Source organism: Scardinius erythrophthalmus (genome assembly GCF_964197995.2).
Source record: "Scardinius erythrophthalmus genome assembly, chromosome: 14".
Taxonomy (NCBI): Eukaryota; Metazoa; Chordata; class Actinopteri; order Cypriniformes; family Leuciscidae; genus Scardinius; species Scardinius erythrophthalmus.
In genome coordinates this window covers 1,707,097-1,732,554 of record NC_138234.1, presented here as the reverse complement: position 1 = coordinate 1,732,554, position 25,458 = coordinate 1,707,097, and the positions used below count along the sequence as shown (strand labels likewise).

At 36.6% G+C, this 25,458-nt stretch overlaps 2 protein-coding genes across 6 annotated transcripts in view; one reads left to right on the top strand and one right to left on the bottom strand.

The window, feature by feature from the left end:
* The window catches only part of stk38b (serine/threonine kinase 38b), a 12,235-nt gene extending 112 nt beyond the window's left edge, over window positions 1-12,123 (bottom strand). Inside the window, exons 1-13 of the mRNA XM_081385362.1 lie at window positions 11,700-12,123; window positions 10,812-10,982; window positions 9,674-9,725; window positions 7,265-7,387; window positions 7,085-7,168; window positions 6,692-6,815; window positions 4,365-4,519; window positions 4,140-4,242; window positions 3,508-3,569; window positions 3,312-3,429; window positions 2,403-2,622; window positions 1,976-2,070; window positions 1-1,480 (exon numbers count right to left, since the gene is read on the bottom strand). The exon at window positions 1-1,480 is cut by the window's left edge and continues 112 nt beyond it. Of these exons, the coding sequence (XP_081241488.1) occupies window positions 1,335-1,480; window positions 1,976-2,070; window positions 2,403-2,622; window positions 3,312-3,429; window positions 3,508-3,569; window positions 4,140-4,242; window positions 4,365-4,519; window positions 6,692-6,815; window positions 7,085-7,168; window positions 7,265-7,387; window positions 9,674-9,725; window positions 10,812-10,942 (1,413 nt within the window). The 5' untranslated portion in view covers window positions 10,943-10,982; window positions 11,700-12,123 and the 3' untranslated portion in view covers window positions 1-1,334. The remainder of the gene's footprint in view (window positions 1,481-1,975; window positions 2,071-2,402; window positions 2,623-3,311; window positions 3,430-3,507; window positions 3,570-4,139; window positions 4,243-4,364; window positions 4,520-6,691; window positions 6,816-7,084; window positions 7,169-7,264; window positions 7,388-9,673; window positions 9,726-10,811; window positions 10,983-11,699) is intronic.
* A 749-nt stretch (window positions 12,124-12,872) lies between these two features.
* Window positions 12,873-25,331, top strand: cept1b (choline/ethanolamine phosphotransferase 1b). 5 transcript variants are annotated; one of them, XM_081384530.1, is made up of 10 exons: window positions 12,873-13,064; window positions 14,095-14,192; window positions 14,702-15,108; window positions 15,237-15,384; window positions 15,597-15,738; window positions 17,735-17,819; window positions 19,058-19,189; window positions 19,272-19,430; window positions 22,073-22,198; window positions 23,322-25,331. In XM_081384530.1, exons 3-10 carry the CDS (start codon window positions 14,785-14,787, stop codon window positions 23,424-23,426), a joined length of 1,221 nt encoding a protein of 406 aa, XP_081240656.1. In that variant the 5' UTR covers window positions 12,873-13,064; window positions 14,095-14,192; window positions 14,702-14,784; the 3' UTR covers window positions 23,427-25,331. The 5 variants fall into 5 exon arrangements, with proteins under 5 accessions (XP_081240656.1, XP_081240659.1, XP_081240658.1 ...); XM_081384533.1 differs by lacking the exon at window positions 17,735-17,819 and adding an exon at window positions 17,450-17,534 and having other exon boundaries at window positions 12,913-13,064; window positions 24,298-25,331; XM_081384532.1 differs by having other exon boundaries at window positions 12,915-13,064; window positions 24,298-25,331.
* The last annotated feature ends 127 nt before the right edge of the window (window positions 25,332-25,458 follow it).

Sequence of the window (25,458 nt, the reverse complement as noted above, 5' to 3'; positions counted from 1 at the left end):
AAAATATTTAACGATGCACTGCATGCTGTAAAGTTATATAAAAAAGTCTGGAAATATTTTCCAGGAAACTACCGTTAAATTGACATTTAATCAATCGCACCGACACCAGTAAAAACATTCGCTCGTACAACTTGTGAAGGCACGCGTCACGTGACCCTGCGCTCGTACCTTTGACAGTCAAATCTGATGCACATAAAAATACAGCAAAGCTTCAAACAAACAGCCTCAATATCATACTAAAACTACTGCATCAATGGGGCTGCACCCATAATTTGTCATTATAATTCCAAATAAACTGCATGATAGAGTGATTTGTCTTCGCTGAGGGATTGTTATATGAGGGTATGCGTGTGACGGCACAGCGACTGGCGCACTGAGTGGCAATTTTATTTTTAGCGTGAATGCCGCGAAAAACACACAAAACACTTCTAAAACTGGAGAAGAGCTTTGAGATTGACTGTACAACTGGATTTGACAAGAAATCTGAGGTATATTTTTACATACTGCTGAAAGCTACCAAACATAGAAATGGATCGCTGCAATTCACAGAAATTGGATCCAGGCAGAGAAAGGTGAATTTACAGTTTTCATTTTGTGTCAATATGCTGAATTTAGGTGTAAAATCATACCCTATATATTATATATTGTATCGACAACTCATCAATTAAATATTTACCATCGTATATTCTGCATTGGATGTTTTAAAAAAAAAACACTGACAAAAAAACTACACAAGTTTTAAGGCTGAATGATATGATGATATATATAACATTGATATAAGTGTTTACCCGGATTTAGACCTATAAAGCCTTCACATGCGAATTTACTTTATGTATTTCCCCGGCGTCGAAATCAGGCTCATATAAATGTCAGGAAACACGATTCCTGCTGCATGTCAATATCCATGATCACTGGATCTTTGGTAAGTTGTAAGGAACACTATATCGAGTCCAACCTTTAGTTTAAACTGATAATCGTTTGTTTTACTGGCGTTTTCGCAGTTTCTCCTATTAAATCCAGTCACACAGAAGCTCTTCTGCAACTCAGTTTGGCTGAGGGAGTGTGTTCCCATGGGAAAGTGACGTCAATGCATATAACCCTCTATATAAAGCTTTAAATACCCACCGCACTTCAGAGCTACAAATGAAGCGTTTATATAAGTGGATTTTGGTATTACATCTGCCAAAACTTACCCAGAAAAAGTTCTGATGGCAGAAAAGCATAAATAAAAACGTGTGTAAATGAAGCAGTTGAAATATCCAGCATTGCAGAAGTGTGGAAGTGTGTTCTTTGGTAGTGTTTTGGGTAGAAATGATAGTTTTCGTGTTTTATCCTCATCGTTTCCCGCTCTTCATGTAGGACGGGATGGCTCCTCTGGCCGTCAGACCCTCGAAGCGCTTGTAGGTGTAGTTGACGAAAACCCAGTCCTTATTCTTGTAGTCCGACTCCGGGTGATGATGGTTGCTCGCCACCGCCGGACCTCGACACAGCAACAGAACACTTCAGCACTGACAAACTTCAGTTCCATTATCATTTACAAGCTTACGAATAAATCAGTTCATTTGGATATATATAACATTATTTATTCATATTATAAACTTGTTTTCATGACGAATGTGACTCAAGCTGTTTTATTGAAGTTTTTTCACAGTTGAAACCCTGATCGATGGTCAACATTCCTTCTGATGTTCATTCATGTTTATTTGCTATGGCAGTTTGTTTCCGCAACAGAATTAAAAAAATACTTTTTTGCGACGTTATATCATGCAATTCTAACTTTATAACACGCAATTGTGAGATAAAGTCAGAATTGTGAGATATAAACTTGCAATTCTGAGAAAAAAAGTCTTGGACTTTATAACTAGCAATTGTGACTTTATATCTCACAATTAAAAAAAAAGAAAAGATGTCAGAATTGCGTGATATAAAGTCAGAATTGCGAGTTATAAATTAAATGAGAACATTTGTATCTTACTTGGCGGCTGCAGGATGTCCGACTCCGGAAACTCGTCGAAGTTCGACGTGTCATCGATGCTTTTGATCTCGATCGGGATCGCCGCAGGTCTCTCCCTGCGAACGAGTCGCGAAACCCTCGTTAGATCGAATCCTCACCGTTTATTTGTAGAGCGCTTTTCACAATACACATCATTTCAAAGCAGCTTTACAGAAAGTGCATGAGTCCATATTACAATTTACAGTGATCTGTTATCAGAGGAAACTGCCTAAGTTATGTTTTTCAGAAATGTACGTATACAAAATCACAGTTAGCGAAAAATATACTAATTTAAACAATGTAATTTAATGCAGAAACAATGAGCTCACTGAAGTAGCCTAGTGAATACTTGTTATAGCATTGGTGCATGTTGATTCAGAGTGATTAAAAACCGGTTACGAAGCCAGACCTGATGTGATCGTAGTCGACGCCCTCGAAGAAGCCGTTTCTCTTGATGTCGTCGACGCCGGCCGCGCCGATGCGGTGATCGGCCTCGCAGCAGAAGCGCAGGATCAGCTCTTTCGCTCGCTCTGAGATCGGCACCTCCGGGGGAAACACCAGCGTCTCCTTCCAGCTCATCACCTTCTTATACGTCTCCTGAGGAGTCTCTGAGCAGAACGGCGGGTAGCCTGCAACAACAGCCATATGTTTTACATTAAAGGGGTCTTCGGATGCCCATTTTCCACAAGTTGGTACGATTCTTTAGGGTCTTCATGTAAAGTTTGTAACATACTTTGGTTAAAATTCCTCAATGGTTGTGTAAAACAACAGCCTTTTACCTCCTCAAAAACATTTCGGTGCATGTCTCTTTAAATGATAATGAGCAACTGCCCATTCAGTCACCCGTAGTGTTTATGAAGAGCATTTTTGAAGCCCAAAGTGGGCGGAGCCGGCCGTCGCCATCTTGGCAGCGTCACTCCCGGGAAAAACGAGGCGGATTAGCTGAGGTGATGTGACGCTAACGCTAGCAGACAAACGGCTAGTAGTGACATCAGCGGCAATCCACCTGTCACTCAAGTGGCCACGCCCTTAATTATGCAGAACTTTAAGGCTTAATATCATTTAAACGGGTGAGTTATAAAAAAATAGACCAAAACCACTTTTAGCCCCAGACTGTAAGAATGTGTTTTTCTGCTGTAAAGTTGGGTATATTAACATGGGGGTTTATGGGATTGACTCTCTTCTACAGCCTCTAGTGGCCAGTGGATGAACTGCAGTTTAAGTCACTCAGTGTTGATTCAAGAGAGGGACAGGGAGGTTGTCGCTTGATCACGCTTTATAATGACACGGCCTCATTTGCATATCATTCGCTTCTTACCAATCAGCATCTCGTACATGATAACACCCAGGCTCCACCAATCGCAGAGCTTGTTGTATCCGGTCTGCATGAAGACCTCGGGAGCGATGTAGTCCGGCGTTCCCACGGTGGAGAAGGCCTGAAAGAGGCGTAGCAAAATAACGCATCACTTCCTGTGTGCTGTGAACGAACTAACCAATCCGGCATTATCACTGACCAGCTGCCTCCGGTTTCTCTTCCACGTCTCCGCCTTCCTCTTGGAGTTCATGTGCTGAAACGCTACGAGAAAAACGTGTGAATTATTAATATTTTGAATCTATATTCATAGGTTAAAGAGAATAGTGATGGCCACACCATTACAATAACGATAACTACAGAGGAACGATATCGTTGGAATCACTTTCAGAATGATTTTTTCAGCAGATGAACGATAAAAACATTGACAGCAAATCAGAATCCATCTCAAGAGCTCGAGCATTTAAAGTGACGAACGACAAAACTGCAGCGGGTGCTAAGAAGAAACAGAAAACTATCGTCCGCTGTAATATAGTAAGCATTACAGTCATCGTTATATTTATCGTCCGCTGGTGTGAACGCTAACATAGTTATCATTATAGTTATCATCCGCTGGAGTGGACGCTAATATAGTTATCGTTATAGTTATCGTCCGCTGGTGTGAACACTAATATAGTTATCGTTATAGTTATCGCCCGCTGGTGTGAACACTAATATAGTTATCGTTATAGTTATCGCCCGCTGGTGTGGACACTAATTATTCATAGAGTATATTCAAATATGATAATGAATATTAATTATGTTCAGCATATTTGTGATCGAATCATCACTCACTGAGGTCGTTTGATTTGCTGTGGTTCAGGTTGCGGTAAAACTCGGTCCGATGCGCTTTTTTGAGGCCCGTACACAAGCCGAAATCGGACAGTTTGACGTGACCCTGAAACACACACACACACACACACATCTGATGAAACAGCCAATCAAAGGCCTCGCTGACAGAGAAGTCCAGCAAAAGCAGAAGCCACACAGGAAGAGGTTTATTGAGTCACTTCCTGAGACCTTGGAGTCCAGTAACAGGTTGTCGGGTTTGATGTCTCGGTGTATGAAGCCCAGCTGATGGATGAAGTCGATGGCCAGAACCGTCTCGGCCACGTAGAACTGCGTCTCCTCCTCCGTCAGGGTGTCTTTCTTCATCAGCAGCGTCATCATGTCACCTGGAGGACGGAGAAGAGTTTGAGGCGCCTTTGGTATTCCATGTAGTTAAAGGAGACATTTACTCTCCCGCACGTCATCCAAGATGTTCTTGTCTTTCTTTCTTCAGTCTCGACACGATCGTGGCGCATCTCAGCTCGTGTAAGACCAGCATTTGTGGTTAAAGGGGGGGTGAAATGCTATTTCATGCATACTGAGTTTTTTACACTGTTAAAGAGTTGGATTCCCATGCTAAACATGGACAAAGTTTCAAAAATAAAGTTGTACGTTTGAAGGAGTATTTCTGTGGCAAAAATACTCCTTCTGGTTTGTCACAAGTTTCGGAAAGTTTTTTTCGAGTATGGGCATGTGTGACGTCAGATGGGGCAATTTGGGGAATTTCCTTATACGGGTCCTAAGGGCACTTCTCCCGGAAGGGCGCGCGCCCTTCCCTTAGCGAAAGCAGTATGCCCATCAAAGCGCTGTGCTCGGCTTTAGGGAAGTATTTGCCAGATTTGCAGATCGTCTAATAATGCTTAAGGATGGAGCAGTCCCAACGATAAAGGTTCACGGTCGTGCGTTGGAACCGCAGGCGGTGAGTAAAACTGCTTCAAATGTCTGTGTGTTGTTAGCTATCGGCGCGTAAGCACAGCAAGTAAACAGTGAACAGCGCTCGTGATTCTTTAGCTCCGCCCACACAGCACGCCTCCAGCCGCTCGTTTTTTTCCGGAAAGACTCGGTACAGCCTATCTTTCTTTTATAAATATAATAAAACTAAAGACTTTTTGGAGATATGAAGGATGCAATACTACTCTATAGGTACTCAAGATTAACATGAGATTGACTGAAACTGAGTGTTTCACCCCCCCTTTAAAAGTAAATAAATGTTTATTGTTGTTCTAAAATGTCCGCTGGTTTGTCTCGATGAGACTCTTATTCTTCGGCTGGATCGTGTCGAGACTTTGAAGCTGCACTGAAACTCACATCTGGACCTTCGACCCGTTGGACCCCATTGAAGACACTATATGGAGAAACATCCTGGAATGTTTTCCTCAAAAACCTTCATTTCTTTTCGACTGAAGAAAGAAAGACATGAACATCTTGGATGACAAGGGGGAGAGTAAATTAATCAGGAGATTCTAATTCTTAAGTGAAGTACTCCTTTAAGCATCAAAAGCACAATTTGAATGATGATTCTCACAAACAAATCTATGGAAGCTTGTTTCTACCACTGAATAATAAATAAATAATAATAATAATTGTAATAATAATAATAATCTCACAATTCTGACTTTTTGTCTCACAATTGCGATATATCAAGTCAGAATTGTGACTTTTTTTCTCAAAATTGCGAGATATAAAGTCGCAATTCTGAGAAATAAAGTCGCAATTGCGAGATATAAAGTCGCAATTGTAAGAAATAAAGTCGCAATTCTGAGAAATAAAGTCGCAATTCTGAGAAATAAAGTCACAATTGCGAGATATAAAGTCGCAATTGTAAGAAATAAAGTTGCAATTCTAAGAAATAAAGTCGCAATTCTGAGAAACATATTCGCAACTGCGAGATATAAAGTCACAATTCTGAGAAATAAAGTCGCAATTAGGAGATATAAAGTCAGAATTGCATGATATAAAGTCACAATTGCGTGTTATAAATCAGAATTGTGAGATATAAACTATTCTGAGGTAAAAAAAAAAGAATAAAAAAAGTGTATTTTTCCCCCCCTTAGAATTGGACTTTATATCTCACAATTGTGAGAAAAGATGTCAGAATTGCGAGATATAAACTCGCAATTATTTGTTATTTACATTTACATTTACATTTGTTATAAAGTCAGAATTGCATGATATAAAGTCGCAATTGCGAGAAAAAAAAAGTCAGAATTCTGACTTTATAACACGCAATTGCGACTTTATTTCACGCAATTCTGACTTTATATCTCACAATTCTGAGCAATTGTGAGATAAAAAGTCGCAATTATCTTTTAAAATGTTTTATTTTGTGGCGGAAACAAGCTTCCATACAAATCTGTACTGATTTTCTGAAAAGAATCAACTCGAATAGTTCTTTTGAGTCAGTTCAGTGAATCATTCAAAAGGTCCTGAAGAAAAGTCTAAAAACATAAAATTTCCAGTTGATTTTCAAAACGGAGTGGAGTAAACATGAAGACACATGTGAAGTTCATTACACACACCTCCCGGCAGGAACTCCATCAGCAAGTAAAGATTCAGTTTATCCTGAAAACTGTAGAACATCTTCACCACCCACAGACTGTCTGCCTGAACCAAGATGTCCCGCTCCGCCCGGATATGACCCACCTGGGACAGGAAATTAAATGAAATTGAATGAAATTAAATAATGAAATTAATAGTAATATAAAAAAAAATTAAATTAAATTAAAAATAACAACAAATGACAAAAAGATCAAATAACCAAATAAAATAAAAATTAAATAATAACAAATGACAAAAAAACCCCCATCAAATAACCAAATAAAGTAATAAAAAAGAAAAACAGACAAAATAAAATAAAATTCTATAATAAAACAACAAAATAACCTGTTTTTAATAAGATAATTTGGCGTCACCTGCTCTTTCTGCAGCATGTCGGCTTTGCGAAGGATCTTCATTGCGTAAACGTGACCTGTGTCTTTCTTCTGAACTAGACGCACCTGTGGACATCAGAAACACATTTGATTTGCGTATAACACACACACACACATACAGACTTTTGTTAGTGTGTCGTTTGCGCTCATTATCATAATCACCTCTCCGAACGCTCCTCGTCCAATCACCTTCAGAGACTCGAAGTCGTCCAGACCCAGTCTGGTTCTCTTCAGACGGAGGAACTCGGTCTCTTTACGAGCGTGCTGGGAGCGCCGCACTCGCTTCTGGAACGCAACACAAGCATTTGCGAATATTTATATACTCGAGGCCCATTCACACCAAGAACGATAACTGTAACGATAACTATAAAGTTTTAATAATTGTTCGTTAAAGAGAATAGTGATGTCCACACCACAACAATAACGATAAATACACAGAGGAATGACATCGTTGGAATAGTTATAGTTATAATCCACTGGTGTGAAAGCTAATAAAGTTATCGTTATAGTTATCGTTCGCTGGTGTCGACACTAATATAGTTATCGCTATAGTTATCGTTCGCTGGTGTCGACACTAATATAGTTATCGCTATAGTTATCGTTCGCTGGTGTCGACACTAATATAGTTATCGCTATAGTTATAATCCACTGGTGTGAACGCTAATAAAGTTATCGTTATAGTTATTGTTCGCTGGTGTCGACACTAATATAGTTATCGCTATAGTTATCGTTCGCTGGTGTCGACACTAATATAGTTATCGCTATAGTTATAATCCACTGGTGTGAACGCTAATATAGTTATCGTTATAGTTATCGTTCGCTGGTGTCGACACTAATATAGTTATCGCTATAGTTATAATCCACTGGTGTGAACGCTAATATAGTTATCACTATAGTTATAATCCACTGGTGTGAACGCTAATATAGTTATCGTTATAGTTATCGTCCGCTGGTGTGAACGCTAATATAGTTATCACTATAGTTATAATCCACTGGTGTGAACGCTAATATAGTTATCACTATAGTTATAATCCACTGGTGTGAACGCTAATATAGTTATCGTTATAGTTATCGTCCGCTGGTGTGAACGCTAATATAGTTATCACTATAGTTATAATCCACTGGTGTGAACGCTAATATAGTTATCGTTATAGTTATCGTCTGCTGGTGTCGACACTAATATAGTTATCGTTATAGTTATTGTCCGCTGGTGTCGACACTAATATAGTTATCGTTATAGTTATCGTCCGCTGGTGTCGACACTAATATAGTTATCGCTATAGTTATAATCCACTGGTGTGAACGCTAATATAGTTATCGCTATAGTTATAATCCACTGGTGTGAACGCTAATATAGTTATCGTTATAGTTATCGTCTGCTGGTGTCGACACTAATATAGTTATCGTTATAGTTATTGTCCGCTGGTGTCGACACTAATATAGTTATCGTTATAGTTATCGTCCGCTGGTGTCGACACTAATATAGTTATCGCTATAGTTATAATCCACTGGTGTGAACGCTAATATAGTTATCGCTATAGTTATAATCCACTGGTGTGAACGCTAATATAGTTATCACTATAGTTATAATCCACTGGTGTGAACGCTAATATAGTTATCACTATAGTTATAATCCACTGGTGTGAACGCTAATATAGTTATCGTTATAGTTATCGTCTGCTGGTGTCGACACTAATATAGTTATCGTTATAGTTATCGTCCGCTGGTGTCGACACTAATATAGTTATCGTTATAGTTATCGTCCGCTGGTGTCGACACTAATATAGTTATCGTTATAGTTATCGTCCGCTGGTGTCGACACTAATATAGTTATCACTATAGTTATCGTCCGCTGGTGTCGACACTAATATAGTTATCACTATAGTTATAATCCACTGGTGTGAACGCTAATATAGTTATCGTTATAGTTATCGTCTGCTGGTGTCGACACTAATATAGTTATCGTTATAGTTATCGTCCGCTGGTGTCGACACTAATATAGTTATCGTTATAGTTATCGTCCGCTGGTGTCGACACTAATATAGTTATCGTTATAGTTATCGTCCGCTGGTGTCGACACTAATATAGTTATCACTATAGTTATCGTCCGCTGGTGTCGACACTAATATAGATATCGTTATAGTTATCGTCCGCTGGTGTCGACACTAATATAGTTATCGTTATAGTTATCGTCCGCTGGTGTCGACACTAATATAGTTATCGTTATAGTTATCGTCCGCTGGTGTCGACACTAATATAGTTATCGTTATAGTTATCGTCCGCTGGTGTCGACACTAATATAGTTATCACTATAGTTATAATCCACTGGTGTGAACGCTAATATAGTTATCACTATAGTTATAATCCACTGGTGTGAACGCTAATATAGTTATCGTTATAGTTATCGTCTGCTGGTGTCGACACTAATATAGTTATCGTTATAGTTATCGTCCGCTGGTGTCGACACTAATATAGTTATCGTTATAGTTATCGTTCATTGGTGTGAACACTAATATAGTTATCGTTATAGTTATCGTTAGTGTTCTTGGTGTTAGTGTGCGTGTTTGTTACCTCTTCATCAGGCAGTCCTTCCTCGTCCATCACTTTCTCCAGTTTTTGCTGCCTGTCAACAGAACGTTCTAGATTACGAGACGCAAGAACCACATCAGCGCACTTCTCATAATCTCTCTGCAGTGTGCTATACTATAACTGTCAACATGTGTCGTGTACACCAGAGCACACTCCACATCACCTTTATGTGTTTCAGCTAATATTTATTTTGGCCTTATTTCAATTAACCAAAAATGATTTTAATGTGTTGGTTAAGGATAATAACTCTGGCTCAGACACACATGTTGTGTCAACTTCAGCACAGAACTCTTAATGTGATAAAACACACTGTAAATAAGCAACACAGGAAGAGTGTTTCACCACAGGGGAATGATGTAGCGTCACGCTCGACTGGCGGAGCAGAACGCGACTTCACAAACGCTTCGGATGGTTAGCAGAGCGCTAATGAACAACAACGCAAACAGCCTCAAGAACAACAACACTTTTCAGCCGCTGTACGTTTCAATGGAGACTCAACTTCATTATACAGTCAAAACAAACACTATTCAGACACCAGAGATCATTTTTGATATTTTTGTACTAGTGTGATCAGGACACTATAGGTCATTTCTGTAAGTGAGAATAGCAAAATACAGTAAACTGCGACATATTACACCCAAATATTCTTCATACAGAGACTACCAGTGACATTTGGGCCCAGAAATGATTGGGACACTTTGAGCTGATCATGTTTTGCTGAAGTGTGTTTTCTTTAATTGCTAATGCTCTTTTCACACACAAACTGAACAAAATGAAGCATTGCTTGGTGATTGGTTGAGCTAAACTGGTATTATCTAATTGTGTAGTTAAATTTAACAGCTGACAGATATTCAACATAATTCATGTGTGAGACAGTCTAACAGAAGGACGGACAAAACCAGTCAAATATCAACTGAGTCCTGCTCATATTTTACTACCATTTTCTAAACTATAGCGAATAAACTGTGATAATGTGAGAAATGCTGAAGGAGTCTGAATAAACTTTGGTTTGACTGTAGTTCTTCAGGTCAGAGTTTTGGAGTCTTGGCTCTATAATGCCATCATTTTAAGTGTGATTTGAGAATCAGAAGCTCTTTGTGAAGTGTCTGTGTGTTTATACCTCATTTCGCGCTCCTCGTGTTGGGATATGAGGTTGCTGTAGAAGTTCTCCAGAGTGACCTTGGCCATGGTCACCCGCTCCTTCGTGTGGTTGCTCATTAACGAGCTGGAGGCGTGGCCTCGGGTCGCCATGGTTACCGGCTGCTGTTCTGGAGCAGGTTGGGATGTAGATCTGCAGGCGTTTACAAACACAACATGATTTACATGAGCTGGAACACACACAACAAACTCTAGCGCTGCAGTCAAGGTAAAACAAGGTATTACCGTGGTACAACAACACTTCTAGGCCACAGCTTTTCCTCATTTATACTGAATAATGTCTTAAGTTCAGCCTGTCTGTGGCTCTGTGTCAGTGAGACAGACAGTGGAAAAGAACAAATGTGACCATAAAAACATTTGGCAGAAGTTGTTCAGACAGTCTGTGGTCTAAAGCGCAAACATAGAGACGTTTAAGAGAGGAAATTCAGACTCAGTTTCAGGAACAATAGTGCTATTATTATCATTTACCAATTATTATTTAACCGACATGTTAACAGTGAAGCAAAAAATATGAATAAAAAATAATGTGCTTTTACTTTGAGCTTAATAGCACTGTAAATGAAGTGCAACTACAAAATGTACTGATTTTTCATGAAGAAATTTAATTTAAAAATTCACGTTTTAAAACAAAATGGCTGTGGACATACCAAACTGCTTCTACCACATAAGAAAGTGCGCATAAATAAAGTGAAACATGCTAATGCCATACTTGCAGAAGTTCTGAACATATAATTATGGCATGAGGGATGAGGGGGCGGGGCCAGACTCATGACGTCAGCGGCGAGCGTTCTACCAAACACGCTAAACTTAACGTTTAAAACGAAATAAAAGTCTGAAAAGCGGCACCAACCTGATATAAAGTTCCTCAGAGTTTTTCTTTGTCTGTTGAAGGACGATATTTCCCTCGACACGTTGTCTCTTGCCAAACAGACATGAAGCGACTCCCCCAAAAAAGAAAGAAACGGGGAAAAAAACGGGAGAAATGTACGAGTTTTATAGACACGCTGAACTAAAAACGGAACGCAGAGATGCGTTTGTGTTTATGTGGACGGAACTTCATCCAGTGACAATAAACATGCAACTCTTCTGTGTTAGTCTGATGTGATGACGATTTCGCCAGAAAGAGATGAGAAGAAATGAAATGACGCTCCACCCCTAAAGAAAGAAAGAGAGAGAGAGAGAGAGAGAGAGAGAGAGAGAGAGAGAGAGACGCAGACACACACACACACACAGAGAATTCTAAATTGTTCTTAGAACTTCTTTCGCAATACATTGATGTCAAAAAAGAACATTCTGAATTGAATTGAGAGAGAGAGAGAGATTTTTCGCACTCTAAAACTACTTTATACATTTAATAAATTTCTTTAAATATCTGATATGTATCTAAATGTAACTTTAAAAACGTAGTAAATATAAATTAGAATTATTATTACATTTTTTATTTATTTACGTATTGTTTGTTTTTGTCATTAAAAGTAGTACAATAATCAAAAACTATAATGATATACTAGCCTAGTATCAAAACAAATCAAAACCATAAATAGAGATTCCAATGTGTACGTTTCCATGAAAAACTCAGCAATTGAAATGCAAAAACTGCGCTTAAATCTGGCAACTTCCAAAAGTAGTTTAATTATTATGCTTGCCCGTTACTATATTGATAAAGTCAAATGGAAAGAAAAATTCCACATTTTGAACAATTTAAAATTGATATTAAAATATACTTAGAAAAAATATCCAACTTTTTAAAAACAATTAATAGGTACAAGTTTTTTCTGTAACATTCCCATGTTTTTCTCTTTATTTATTCGTTTTTTCCCCTTTTGTTTACCCCTGACATGCACAGTATGGTTATATGTCCTCCTGTTTGTAAATTATGTTTTGTTCTTATTAAAATGCAATAAAAAAATAATAAAAAAAAAACTTCCAAAGTAGTTTAATTTAATTACGCGATTCTTCTTCAGTGCTCGTCCTGCGCGCTGGCTGCGCCTCTACAACTATCTAGAATCACCTCTGCGCCTGCGCGGTTCCTCGCATCTACGACACTCTTTGACGCATCTTGTGGACCTGCACCGGAAGTGACCGGTGTTGGACTAGCAGTTCGCGCTAACCGGACCGGGGGAACCGACACCAGACTCGAAACATCAGGATCCCACCGGGCCGAACGGATAGATCGTGCATTTCTCCGAATCTAGAGTTTATCTGAAGTTAGTGGGTGAGTTATGCGACCGCAAGATTAAAAGATCGAATAAGCATCGAACTGGACCGGGACTCGAACCCTGAACCTTATTCACCGGACCCGAGACCCCCCGTGACACTGAGATATATCAGCGATTTGACCCGTTAATCCCGGAATCGCTGAAGCATGCAGACAGATTAAACATTCACTGTGCATAATAATGAGCTTAATTAACATATACTAATATTCATCATTATTATTCCGGTTTCGGTAGCATGACAACTCTTTAAAAAGTACCATGGTATCAGATTGTAATACCATATGCCAAGTTATTAACAAGGCGTTTTAGAAGAATACCATGGTACTGCAGAATGACCATATTTATGTACCATGGTATTTACGTGTTAATGTTGTAGTCAATTTTAATGAGTGGAATCTTAGTGTGCAGTTAGTTCTTGGTAGTGTGTAGGCTATATGGGTTTGTCTGTAATTTTACTCCGATATTAGTTAGTTAGTTAGTTAGTTAGTTAAAGTTTATTTCGGTCAACTTCAAAAGAAAAAAAATAAAGAAAAACAATTTACAAGCAAACATAGAAAACAAACATTAGGTTAGAATGTAAACAATATTTAAAAGAGAGAAAGAAAAGTTGATGGTTATATAATAAGTTATATAATATATCATAAGTACTCTGGTAAACTCTTTAAATATCTCGTAAGAGTTTTGCTGTCGTATTTTCCAAATAATAAATTTCCTACTGTAAATTATTGCGTAAGTATGGAAGCTTGTTTCCGCCATAGAATAAAAAAATAAATGAAAAAAATCAGTTTTTCCCCTCAGAATTGCGAGTTTATATCTCAGACCTTATAAATCGCAATATCAAGTTTGTATCTTACAATTCTGAGGAAAAATCGCGCGTTATATATCTCGCAATTTCTGCCTTTTTCCGTCAGAATTGTTACTTTTTTATTTTTTTTTATTAAAAAAAAAAGTTTTTTAAAGTTTCCATATGCCAGTGTTTAAAATATTATCCTGAACATTTAACAAGTTTTTTGTTCTGTTTCGCAGCGGCAGTGAGGATCTGGAAGTTGATCGCTGTTGGCAGGCGTGACGTGCGCTCTGGGGCGTGGCCTGTTGGCGTCTACCAACTCACGATTGGTGAACAGGTGAAATGATTAGCATTTTTTTTCTAAAATTCTGCTGTGGTGTTTTCAGTAGGGCTACACGATTAATCGCAATGAAACCACATGCAATTTGGCAAAGACTGCGATTATTTTAATGTCAATGCAGCGGCTGATCCGTAGTAAATGCTGCTCCATCTGAACACCAGAGGGCGTCTCTCACACACACACACACGCCGCAGGAGTACAATAACACACATCATTCTAGGAAATCACTGGATCTGAATAAACAGAAGATTGAAATGCTTTGATTAAACATGACTAATAAACAAGAGGTTCATAAATGCGTCTCATATTTGGAAAGATGTTTGAGGCGTGTTGCTTTTTCATATGCACGTTATAAGCGATTCAAACTCGCAGTGCTTTCAGAGTGAACTGCGTTTACTGAGCCGTACGTTACTGACAAGCTGCGCACAAAAAATAATCGCAGCATTTGCGATTTCATGTAAACTGCTAGCAGCCATACTTATAGCCATGAACTTATCTGTTTGAAGGTGCCTAGCCATCCTGCTGTGGCTCTGCGGGCACGCAGTGGGCGGAGTCAGGCTCAGACTCGGGCTGTGATTGGCTGAGAGCGATGAGTGGGCAGGGCGGGGCCGGTAGCCGCGAGCGGGGACGTGGTGTGGATTCGTCATGCTGGTTCGCTCCTAGCGCCCTGCGGCGACTGGTCGAGCTGCCGGCGCCGGTTCTGTCACGCCACCAGCTGAAGCGTTTAGAGGAGCATCGCTACAGCAGTTCGGGACACTCGCTACTCGAACCCATAATGCAACGCTACTGGGAGTGGCTTGTCGGCAGAATGCCACCCTGGATCGCGCCCAACCTCATCACCATCGTCGGCCTGGCGACCAACATCTTCACAACACTGGTGCTGGTGTATTACTGCCCGACTGCAACCGAACAGGTACCGACGCAATCGTACTAGCGTAAAAACTGTAAATTCGGACGATAAATACATTTTTAAAGGGGAGAGTAAATCATGGGCTAATTTTCAGTTTTGGGTGAACTGTCCCTTTAATGGCACGTGTTCAGGCTCCTCTCTGGACGTACCTCCTGTGTGCCGTGGGCCTGTTCGTGTATCAGTCGTTGGACGCCATCGATGGGAAACAGGCCAGACGCACTAACAGCAGTTCACCACTGGGGGAGCTGTTCGACCACGGCTGCGATTCGCTCTCCACAGGTGACCAGTTATCACTGTTCTTTTGTATAAATATAGGATTTGATATATATATATATATATATATATATATATATATATATATATATATCGAATTGGGAATCGAAATCGAATTGGAACTTCTGAATCGATACTCAGCTCTAGTAACGTGTCCTGTGTGAATAATTCCCTTGACTTCTGCAGTGAAGTGTGTATTAACGCTGTGTTTCTCCCAGTGTTTGTGGTGTTGGGAACCAGTATAGCAGTTCAACTGGGTTCTCACCCAGACTGGATGTTCTTCTGCTGTTTCGCTGGCATGTTCATGTTTTATTGCGCCCACTGGCAGACCTACGTCTCCGGCACACTGCGCTTCGGCATGTAAGTAGAGCTTCCGTCCATGCAAATCCACAGATGCTAAATTACATTTTATGTAGGGCTGAACATTATATCTAAATATTGCAGATGTATATATAGATATGCATATCTCAATGGCTTTCAATAGCTGGGGTCATGAACAAAAGACAAAGAGAAAATCACTAACTGCTCTCGGCTGAATAACTTTTGTAGCTTTAATAAGAATCAGTATATATATGTAATTTATAAGTGAAAACAAAGCAGTGTTTATTTTTACATTTGATTATTCAGTTTCTGTTGTTAAATAACCCTAATGTAGGATAACCTGAACCCCTGAAATAACACTTCTTATATACAGTAAAACACTGATGTTCACTTCCACAAGTTGTAGAGATGTTTTACTGTCACAAAAAGAATGTGAAACACGTATGTAGGTCATATAATTTTAAACATTTTTTAAAGATAATTTAAGTTTATTTTACACACTATAAGCATTATCATATCGAATATCGCTTTATTTAATGAGTTATCGCATTTTTCTTCAATATCGTGCAACCCTAATATTATGGTTTATTTTGGTGTTAAGGAGCGGCAAATTTCAAATTTGGAGAATTTCCGCAGGAGAAATACAGTTATTTTAATAGGAATAAATGCTATTGTTATTTTTGCATGAAAGTGAAAGATTTCCCTGCACAGATTTTGCAATGGTTTCATAAAAGACAGTTCACCTTTTTTTGCACATGAAATTTCGCTAATGTGGGTTATTTAAATAGGGTTAAATATGGTTATTTAACAACCTTTTGTTAAGGCAAGACACTACAGGCAAATATAAATACACACACACACACACACACACATATATATATATATTATTTTTTTTTTCAGACTAGTGAAATGAAAACACGCAAAACACACTTTTAAGTGTTTATTTTATTGGACTTTATCTATTTGCATCTGTATCTTTAATGGCTGTTTTCTCTAAATGAGTTTTGTTCTCTACTTCAGAAGCACTTACACACACCAAAACTTACAGTTTTATTCCTATTTATATCCTGATGAATTTTACTGAGGGGTTTGTTCATATATATTTGTCTTCAAATTTTACAATATTTTTAATAACTCTTGTGAAAATGGTGTATTTTGATGAAAAAGTGATGAAAAGAGAAATTCAAAATCCCTTCTGTAAAAACCTTTAACTCTAATATGTCAACAAAATCAAACAAGAATTATGAGCCTGGCTTTATCCAATGTTCATATTTATGTTCTGCTAATGTATGCATAGTTAATTAGATAATTCCTTATTTGCATATTTAAACAGAACATTTTAGAAAACTTGTAATAGAAAAAACATCTGTGATTTTTAATGTAATCTATGAATTAGTATAAATTATAAATTATGAATGTTTTTCTCCTATAGACTGGGGTTTGTTCATATATATTTGGCTTGAAATTTTACAACATTTTTAATAACTCTTCTCTTTTCATCACTCAGAAAATACAGGAAAAAAACATTTTTCACCATTTTCACAAGTGTTATTAAAAATGTTGTAAAATTTCAAGACAAATATATATGAACAAACCCCTCAGTAAAATTCATCAGGATATAGATAGGAATAAAACTGTAAGTTTTGGTGTGTGTAAGTGCTTCTGAAGTGGGTCTTGGAAGTCATTTTGTATGTTTATTGTAAGTAATAGACGATGTTTGAAGCCTGTTTTGTCACTGTCCCGTGGGCAGATTTGATGTTACAGAACTGCAGATCTGTCTAGTGTTGTTGCAGATGTTTACGGCTACGGTCGGGCCCACGTTTTGGAACGAAACGGTAAAATCCAGCGCCGAACGGCCAATCAAACGCGAGCAATGCACCAATCAGCTTCCTGAAACACTAATGAACCTCACCATTGATTCCAGTTCAGATCCAATCACTTCAGATCATATATCTGTGATAACTGAAGCCAATCCTGCTGTGATCAGCGTGTGTGTGTGTGTGTTTGCTCTAACATGGCTCTCTCCTCCGCTCAGCATTGATGTTACAGAAGTGCAGATCTTCATAATTCTCATGTATTTACTGGCTGCTGTTGGCGGATCGGCTTTCTGGCAGTCTCGGGTAATTCACTCACGCGCTGAATCTGTTTATGATTATAACATAATAACTTAATAACATAATATAACATAATAACTTGAGCTGTGTGTGCTAACCAGAAATAACAACTATTTGATCAGTCTCGTATAACAGTTAGTTTGCATAAATACCTTCACATTATTGTCATATCATTGTCTTTTAAATAATGTGGTATATTCATAATAATAATAATAATAATAATAATGATAAGATATTTGCATTATACTGTATAATGTATTTAAAAAGTAAATACATATAGTTGCATTTATTTAATATAATACTTTGTGTATTACAGTGTGTATTACAGAATACAGTGTGTAATTTAAATAGTTAATAATAAATTACGATGTAAATTATAATGAATGTACAAATTCTATATATTTTATATTATAAAATAATAAATTACATAATGCGAGTGTATTATAATTTAAGTACAAAAGATATATTATAAATTAATATTAATTATATAATATAAATTATAATGCGTGTATAAACTATATATTTAATAATATAATTTAGTATACTAATAAATTACAATATGTAAATTATAATGTACATACATTAATATTATAAAATAATAAATTACATAATGCGAGTGTATTATAATTTAAGTACAAAAGATATATTATAAATTAATATTAATTATATAATATAAATTATAATGCAAGTATAAACTATATATTTAATATTATAATTTAGTATACTAATAAATTACAATATGTAAATTATAATGCACGTACATAAATTCTATATATTTAATATTATAAAATAATAAATTACAATGCAAATTTATAATTTAAGTACATAAACTATATTTAATATTTTTTATTAATATATTACTGATACATTATATAATGTAAATTATAATGTATGTGCATGAACTATGTATTTAATATATATAAAAATATATTAATAAATAATGTAAATTAAAATATATGTACATAAATTCTATACTTAATATTCTAATATAAAATAATATATTAATAATAAATAACATAATGTAAAGTATAATAATGTCTATACATAAATTCTATATAAAATGTGCAAATTCTATATATATATTATAAAATAATATATTAATAATTACATAATGTAAATTATAGATTAAAAACTGTATAAATAATCCTTTAAAATAAGGTATTATATAATAATGATGTATATTATTATATGATATATTTAAGCTTTTTGAACTGAACTGTTTCTCATTCTCTTGCATTCAACAGATTCCCATCATAAACATCCAAATGAAAATAATTCCAGCACTTTGCACGTTTATCGGGGCGGTTTTCACCTGTACCAATTACTTCCGAGTCATATTTACAGGCGGCGTGGGGAAAAACGGCTCCACGATAGCGGTACGTACCTGAGCTATACACTATATTTCTGACCTACATTATTATATGACATGTCTTGTCACTTCATCGGTGTGTGTTTCAGGGTACGAGTGTTTTGTCTCCCGTCCTGCACATCGGCTCTGTTATCATCCTTGCTATGATGATTTATAAAAAATCATCCGTCCTGCTCTTCGAGAAACATCCGTGTCTGTATATTCTGGCCTTCGGCTTCGTATCGGCCAAAATCACCAATAAATTAGTGGTGAGTGAAAGACCTAAACTCAGTGTTATTTAGGGTTGGGTATTGGTTAGGTTTTATCCGATACTAGTACCTACTCGGTATTTTTCAAACGGTTCCGGTGCTTAAACGGTTCTTGAAACGGTACTTAAGAAAACTAAACCGCACACACTTTATCAAAAAAATAATACCTCAGTGTGTGTGTGTGTGTGTGTGTGTGTGTGTGATGTAGCACAAAACACTTGAGTTAAGATCAAAATTTTGTCTTCTCATATTATGACTTTTACAAAACAGAGAAATATCTGACACTGAGCAGAAATATTTAACACACACAGTACTGTATAGCCTCATATAAATATACTTGATATTGATATACTTCATACTTGATATGCAAGATTTGCAGTTGACATTAAAATACTAGACTAACCCGAGGAACACTGGCAGCTGAACTTGAACTTTAGTCAAGCGTGTCAGAGGTTTTGGGTTCTAATCCGCATTCGTAGTTTATTTATTTATTTATTTATTTTAACCGATTATGCTCATCAGTGGTTGTATATCAAGCAGGGACACTGTGTCCATTATATTTTGAGATTTCACCAGAAAGAATAGATATGAGGCGCCGTCTATAGGGCTTAAATCAAACTTCATTCACGCACATATGAAACCCTTGCATACACATATACTAGGTAGTCACACATACATGTATACTGCTGAATGCTCAAACTAATACATATGAAATGCACAACTTCTAAAGTCGCTCACGCACACACACGCAAACTCTACACACACGAGACGCGCGGAACTCTCCGCGCACATACTCATCTGAGACGCGAGCACACACACACACACACACACACACACACAAAAACTCTCCGTGCACATACTCATCTGAGACGCGAGCACGCACACACAAACTCTCCGCGCACATAATCATATAGACGGCGCCTCATAAATAGATCGATCTCCGCAACGTATTGAAGCGCGCGTCCGAGTGAAGCCAAGTGTGTGCGCGAGCCAAGAGAAAACACTGTATCCGCGCCACTGATCGCAGCGGCAACGAACACTTTGATCACTTGATTTAAAAAAACACATTTCAGCGCTAGATCGTCTCTTATTTAACAAACGAACTAAATGAATGCTCTGCTGGTTAACTGGAGATGTTTTATTATTGGATCATTAGTGCCGCGAGATGTTTTATAGGGGGCGGTAAAAAAACGTCAGGCACCGAAATCAGGCACCGAAAGTTTCGTTCTTATTCGGTCTGGTTACTACCGTTTACGTCGGAACCGGTTCCCTATTGGAACCGAGTTTCGGTACCCAACCCTAGTGTTATTGTAGTATTCATATATATATAATAAATTATACAAATAATGAAAATATTTAAAATAATGCACATTCATTTGATAATAATATATAGTATTAATACATATGAAATATATATTTGTATTTAAAATATTTATTAAATAAATACTTTGTAATGTAATGTTACATTTTTAATGTAATTCATATATTAATAAAAAGTCATAATGTAAATGATATATAATGTATGTACATTGTAGATGTACATTTGTATTTATAATCAATTATTCAAAAAACTTAAATATTTAAAAGAATGTATATTAATTTGATAGAAATAATGTATATTATATACACTGAATGCAAGACATTACAGGCTAATATGTTTGTGTGTATATTTATTTTTCATGCACTGGTAAATTTTGAGATTTTGGGCTATTTGGCTTTTCATAAAGTGTTTTCTTTTTCCAGACTAGTAAAAATGAAAACATGCAAAACACACTTTTAAGTGTTTATTTTATTGAACTTTATCTATTTGCATCTTTATCTTTAACGGCCGTTTTCTCAAAATGAGTTTTGTTCTCCACTTCAGAAGCACATACACACACCAAAACTTACAGTTTTATTCCCATCTATATCCTGATGAATTTTACTGAGGGGTTTGTTCATATATATTTGGCTTGAAATTTTACAACATTTTTAATAACACTTGTGAAAATGGATTTTTTTCTGGCTTTTGACAGTTTTTTCTGCTTTATGGAGTGATGAAAAGAGAAATTCAGTAAAAACCTTTAACTATATTATGTCAACAAAATCAAACAAGAATTTTGGCTTTGGCTTTATCCAATGTTCATATTTATGTATTTAACAAGTAGTAAAGGTTTATAAATCAATTTAGAAAAAAGAAATAAGGCCTTTAAAAAGTATTAAATACCATTTTCCAAGGTATTAAATTTTGCATCATCTTTTCATTATGTATATTTGTCCAAAGAATTTAATTAATTTGTCAATTAATTCTCGTGTGCTTCGTTCCCACCATTCTGTATTATGTTGCATTGATAAGGAGTTATCACAAACTAAGACTGTTTAGTTGTGCTAACTTACAATCAATATATAGTAAGTGTTAGTTAAAGTGTCGCCGATGTAACGGTTAAAACTTTAAGTGGCGACGATGAGGTCTTAAAATGTACGGAAAGAGTCTTAAAGGTATTAAATTGAACTCCATGATTCCTGTATATACCCTGGATCTGCAGATGAATGCAAACCAATACGCTAGTGGCGAGTGACAACTCAGTGTTGCTGTAGTAGATTCTGTAATAGCTGTTGAGTGTTATTTCAGTGTTTTCTGTTGTACTTCACTTGAACTGCAGGTGGCTCACATGACCAAGAGTGAGATGCATCTTCACGACGTGGCGTTTCTGGGGCCCGGCCTGTTGTTTCTCGATCAGTACTTCAACAGTTTCATCGACGAATATCTGGTGTTGTGGATTTCTCTGGTAAGGTCACATGGTCTCAAACATGGCCTGAAGTTACTCTTCACAAACAGTGTTGAGGAAACTTAATCTAGTAATGCATTCAAATATTGTGTTACTCCCAAAAACGTAACTAATTGCGTTACTTTTTCCTCACCTGGGCTGGGCTTGCTAGCTTTTTAATAGCAACAAAAAGGTTCTATTTTTGGCATATGTTAAGGCCCTTTCACACCAAAAGTGAAATGCATGAAAAAGGAAATGCATATTTACTCCTGTACAGTAGAGGGCACTGTTCAAACAAACCTTTCAGCTGCTGCTGTTCTGGATTAAAAAACAATAGGATACAGGAGAAGGAAGTTCAACACTCTTATTTATTCTCTTATAAGAACTTTTATAAGTAATTTTGCTTATTAGTATGATTGAATTAGATATACATTATATATTAGAAATACTGAATGTTTTTGTGCAAGTGAGACGAGTAAATGCATGTTCACATTTAGTCCAGAACTAAAATAACCATCATGTTTACACACTCACACACACACACACACACACACACACACACACACACACACACACACACACACAACACCTCCTCACTTTATTTCTTTCAACTTGAGAGCTGTTAATCAATAAATATTTGAAAAAGTAACTGCGTTACATTACTAGTTACTTGAAAAAGTAATCTGATTACGTAACTCAAGTTACTTGTAATGAGTTACTGGTTACTAATTTGAAAAAGTAACTTAGATATTTTGATGTAAATTGAAAAAGTAATGCGTTACTTTACTAGTTACTTGAAAAAGTAATCTGATTACGTAACTCAAGTTACTTGTAATGAGTTACTGGTTACTAATTTGAAAAACTAATTTAGATATTTTGATGTAAATTTAAAAAGTAAAGTTACATTACTAGTTACTTGAAAAAGTAATCTGATTACATAACTCAAGTTACTTGTAATGAGTTACAGGTTACTTATTTGAAAAAGTAACTTAGATATTTTGTTGTAAATTGAAAAAGTAATGCGTTACATTACTAGTTACTTGAAAAAGTAATCTGATTACGTAACTCAAGTTTCTTGTAATGAGTTACACCCAACACTGCTCGTCACGTCTGCTAATCGCTCTTTACTGTGTGTGTCCATCAGATTCTCTCTCTCTTCGATCTGGTGCGCTACTGCGTGAGCGTCTGCAACGAGATCGCGTCTCACCTGCGCATCTGCGTCTTCAAAATCAAGCCGAGTGACCTCTGACCTTCCTCATGCACTTTCATCATGCTACTGTTTCTCGTCTGAGACTTATTTAAACCATTCTGCACTTAGAATAATGCAGTTCTTCATCGCCAGTGAATGAACAAATAAATGAATGAACGAACTTCACCAAGTCACTTTTCTTTAGATGATTATTTTAAGATGTTGAAACGCTCGGATTACCTATGATGCATCAGTGCTGTCTGGGTCCGTATTATCATTTTAACGCTGCGTTTAAATTGGATTAGATCAATAATAATTTCATTGCTGCTAATAATAATAATAATAATAATAATGATGATGATTTGCCCTCGTTGTTTATGTACGACTGTATTTTGTGTTATTGCACCCCTACGCTCCAATAAATGCTGACCGTTGATCGTTGCACGAAGACGTCGCTCCGTTCAGGTGTTTCTCTGAAAGATGTTTTGTTCAGATTTAGATTTTTTGATTCGGCCCCGAATGAGAGATTTCACAAAAATCGCGTGTCACGCTGTGCCTGCTGGGTGAATCGCACAACCACAGTTTCCTTCTCTTAAATTAAAAAAAAGACGTAAGAAATTATATTGTTCAAGAGCATTGAAAAAGTTGTGAATGACATTTTCCTGATATAAATAAATTCCCATTACTGTAATACAGTAATACGAGCATCCTGTATGGAAAAACATTTAAAATATCACTGTCAGTATGAATTAAATTGAGTACAATACATACTGCCATTGTGTGTACTTAAAAATGTACAATTTAAATAAAATGTACCTTTTTTTTGCAATAGAATTGAGCTTAAGTGTAAATAAAATGGTAATAGTCCTAGTAAATATGCCTCTTTTGTTAAATCCAAAATCTAATTTCTTATTTATTTCTTTTGATTTAGGGGCTAAAAATCTGACCTGGACAGAAGTCGTGAGATTCACCCTGTTTTACTTTGCTTCATTCTGCATTATGACTCTATTTGTGGTCTCGGAAAGTTCGAAGACATTTTAATGCACTTGCGTCGTCGACCTCCTGAATAACGAGCTTTGGCGTTAAATTATTTAATATGAGATTGTATGTTGAATTTCTTGAATCAGATGTTAATATTCAAGACGTTCGTTTGTATGATAATTCATCACTAACGTTCATTGCCGAAGATGTTTAAACCCAAAGTATGTAACAGCCGTGTCAGATCATGAACCGAACTGTTAACTGATTAGTGTTGGTTTTTACTTCTGAATGTTTCACATAACAGTTGCCTTAAATATTATGACTTGGAAAAGTTTTGAACTTTGCATGTTGATCTGGTTGTTTTCCTGAATTCTTTATTTCTAAATGTCCCTCTCAGGCGAATAATATGAATAAAAAATAAATAAAGTAAATGATAAATCGTAGTTTGTAGAAACAGCTCGATGCTGCCACCCCGAAAATAAGTTTAAATGACTTTTGCGATAGTTTGTGCAATTGATGTTATTAATGTTCAAATGAATGATCTTTTATTTGCAGATGATAGTTGAGGAACTGGTTTAGTTTTACTGCTTTCGTCATGAGCTGCTGCTGATATCGTGGATTCTTAAAGTTTCTCGATCTTCACCTCCAGTATGGGATTAAATACGTTTGCGTTTGTGTATTCATCTCTTGCAGTATGAAACTTTGTTCACACTTATTCATAAGCTTTGATTCTGTCGCTTGTTGCCAAATCCTTTCACTTTAAAACGGGACAACAGATTTAAGCACTCATTAAATCTTGCAGATGGAAACGTCCAATGTTATTTTTGTTTGTTTGTTTGTTTGTTTCTCTGAAGACATACTCATCCAGTCAGTATTTTTAGTGATGTTAATCGCCTGTTTCTGACTAACTGTTGATTTGATTGTAACATTGCTCTGATTTTTGAATAAATGCTCCTGTAAAATAAAGATTGCTATATTTATGATACCTGGTGTTTTGTTTTTAAGTACTTCAGCAAAGGTTCACTTACCAAAAGCCTAATTAAGATGTAATAGTATAGCTATAAAGTGTAGCTATATAGCTAAAAACTTGAGTTTATATTGAGCATGAATG

Bases quoted from the DNA above. Each gene is read 5' to 3' on its own strand.
- cept1b (XM_081384529.1), top strand. From the start codon at position 14,785: ATGAGTGGGCAGGGCGGGGCCGGTAGCCGCGAGCGGGGACGTGGTGTG. The intron at 15,109-15,236 runs GTACCGACGCAA...GCACGTGTTCAG, and splicing joins GCCCGACTGCAACCGAACAG to GCTCCTCTCTGGACGTACCT. The intron at 22,199-23,321 runs GTAAGGTCACAT...TGTGTCCATCAG, and splicing joins TGGTGTTGTGGATTTCTCTG to ATTCTCTCTCTCTTCGATCT.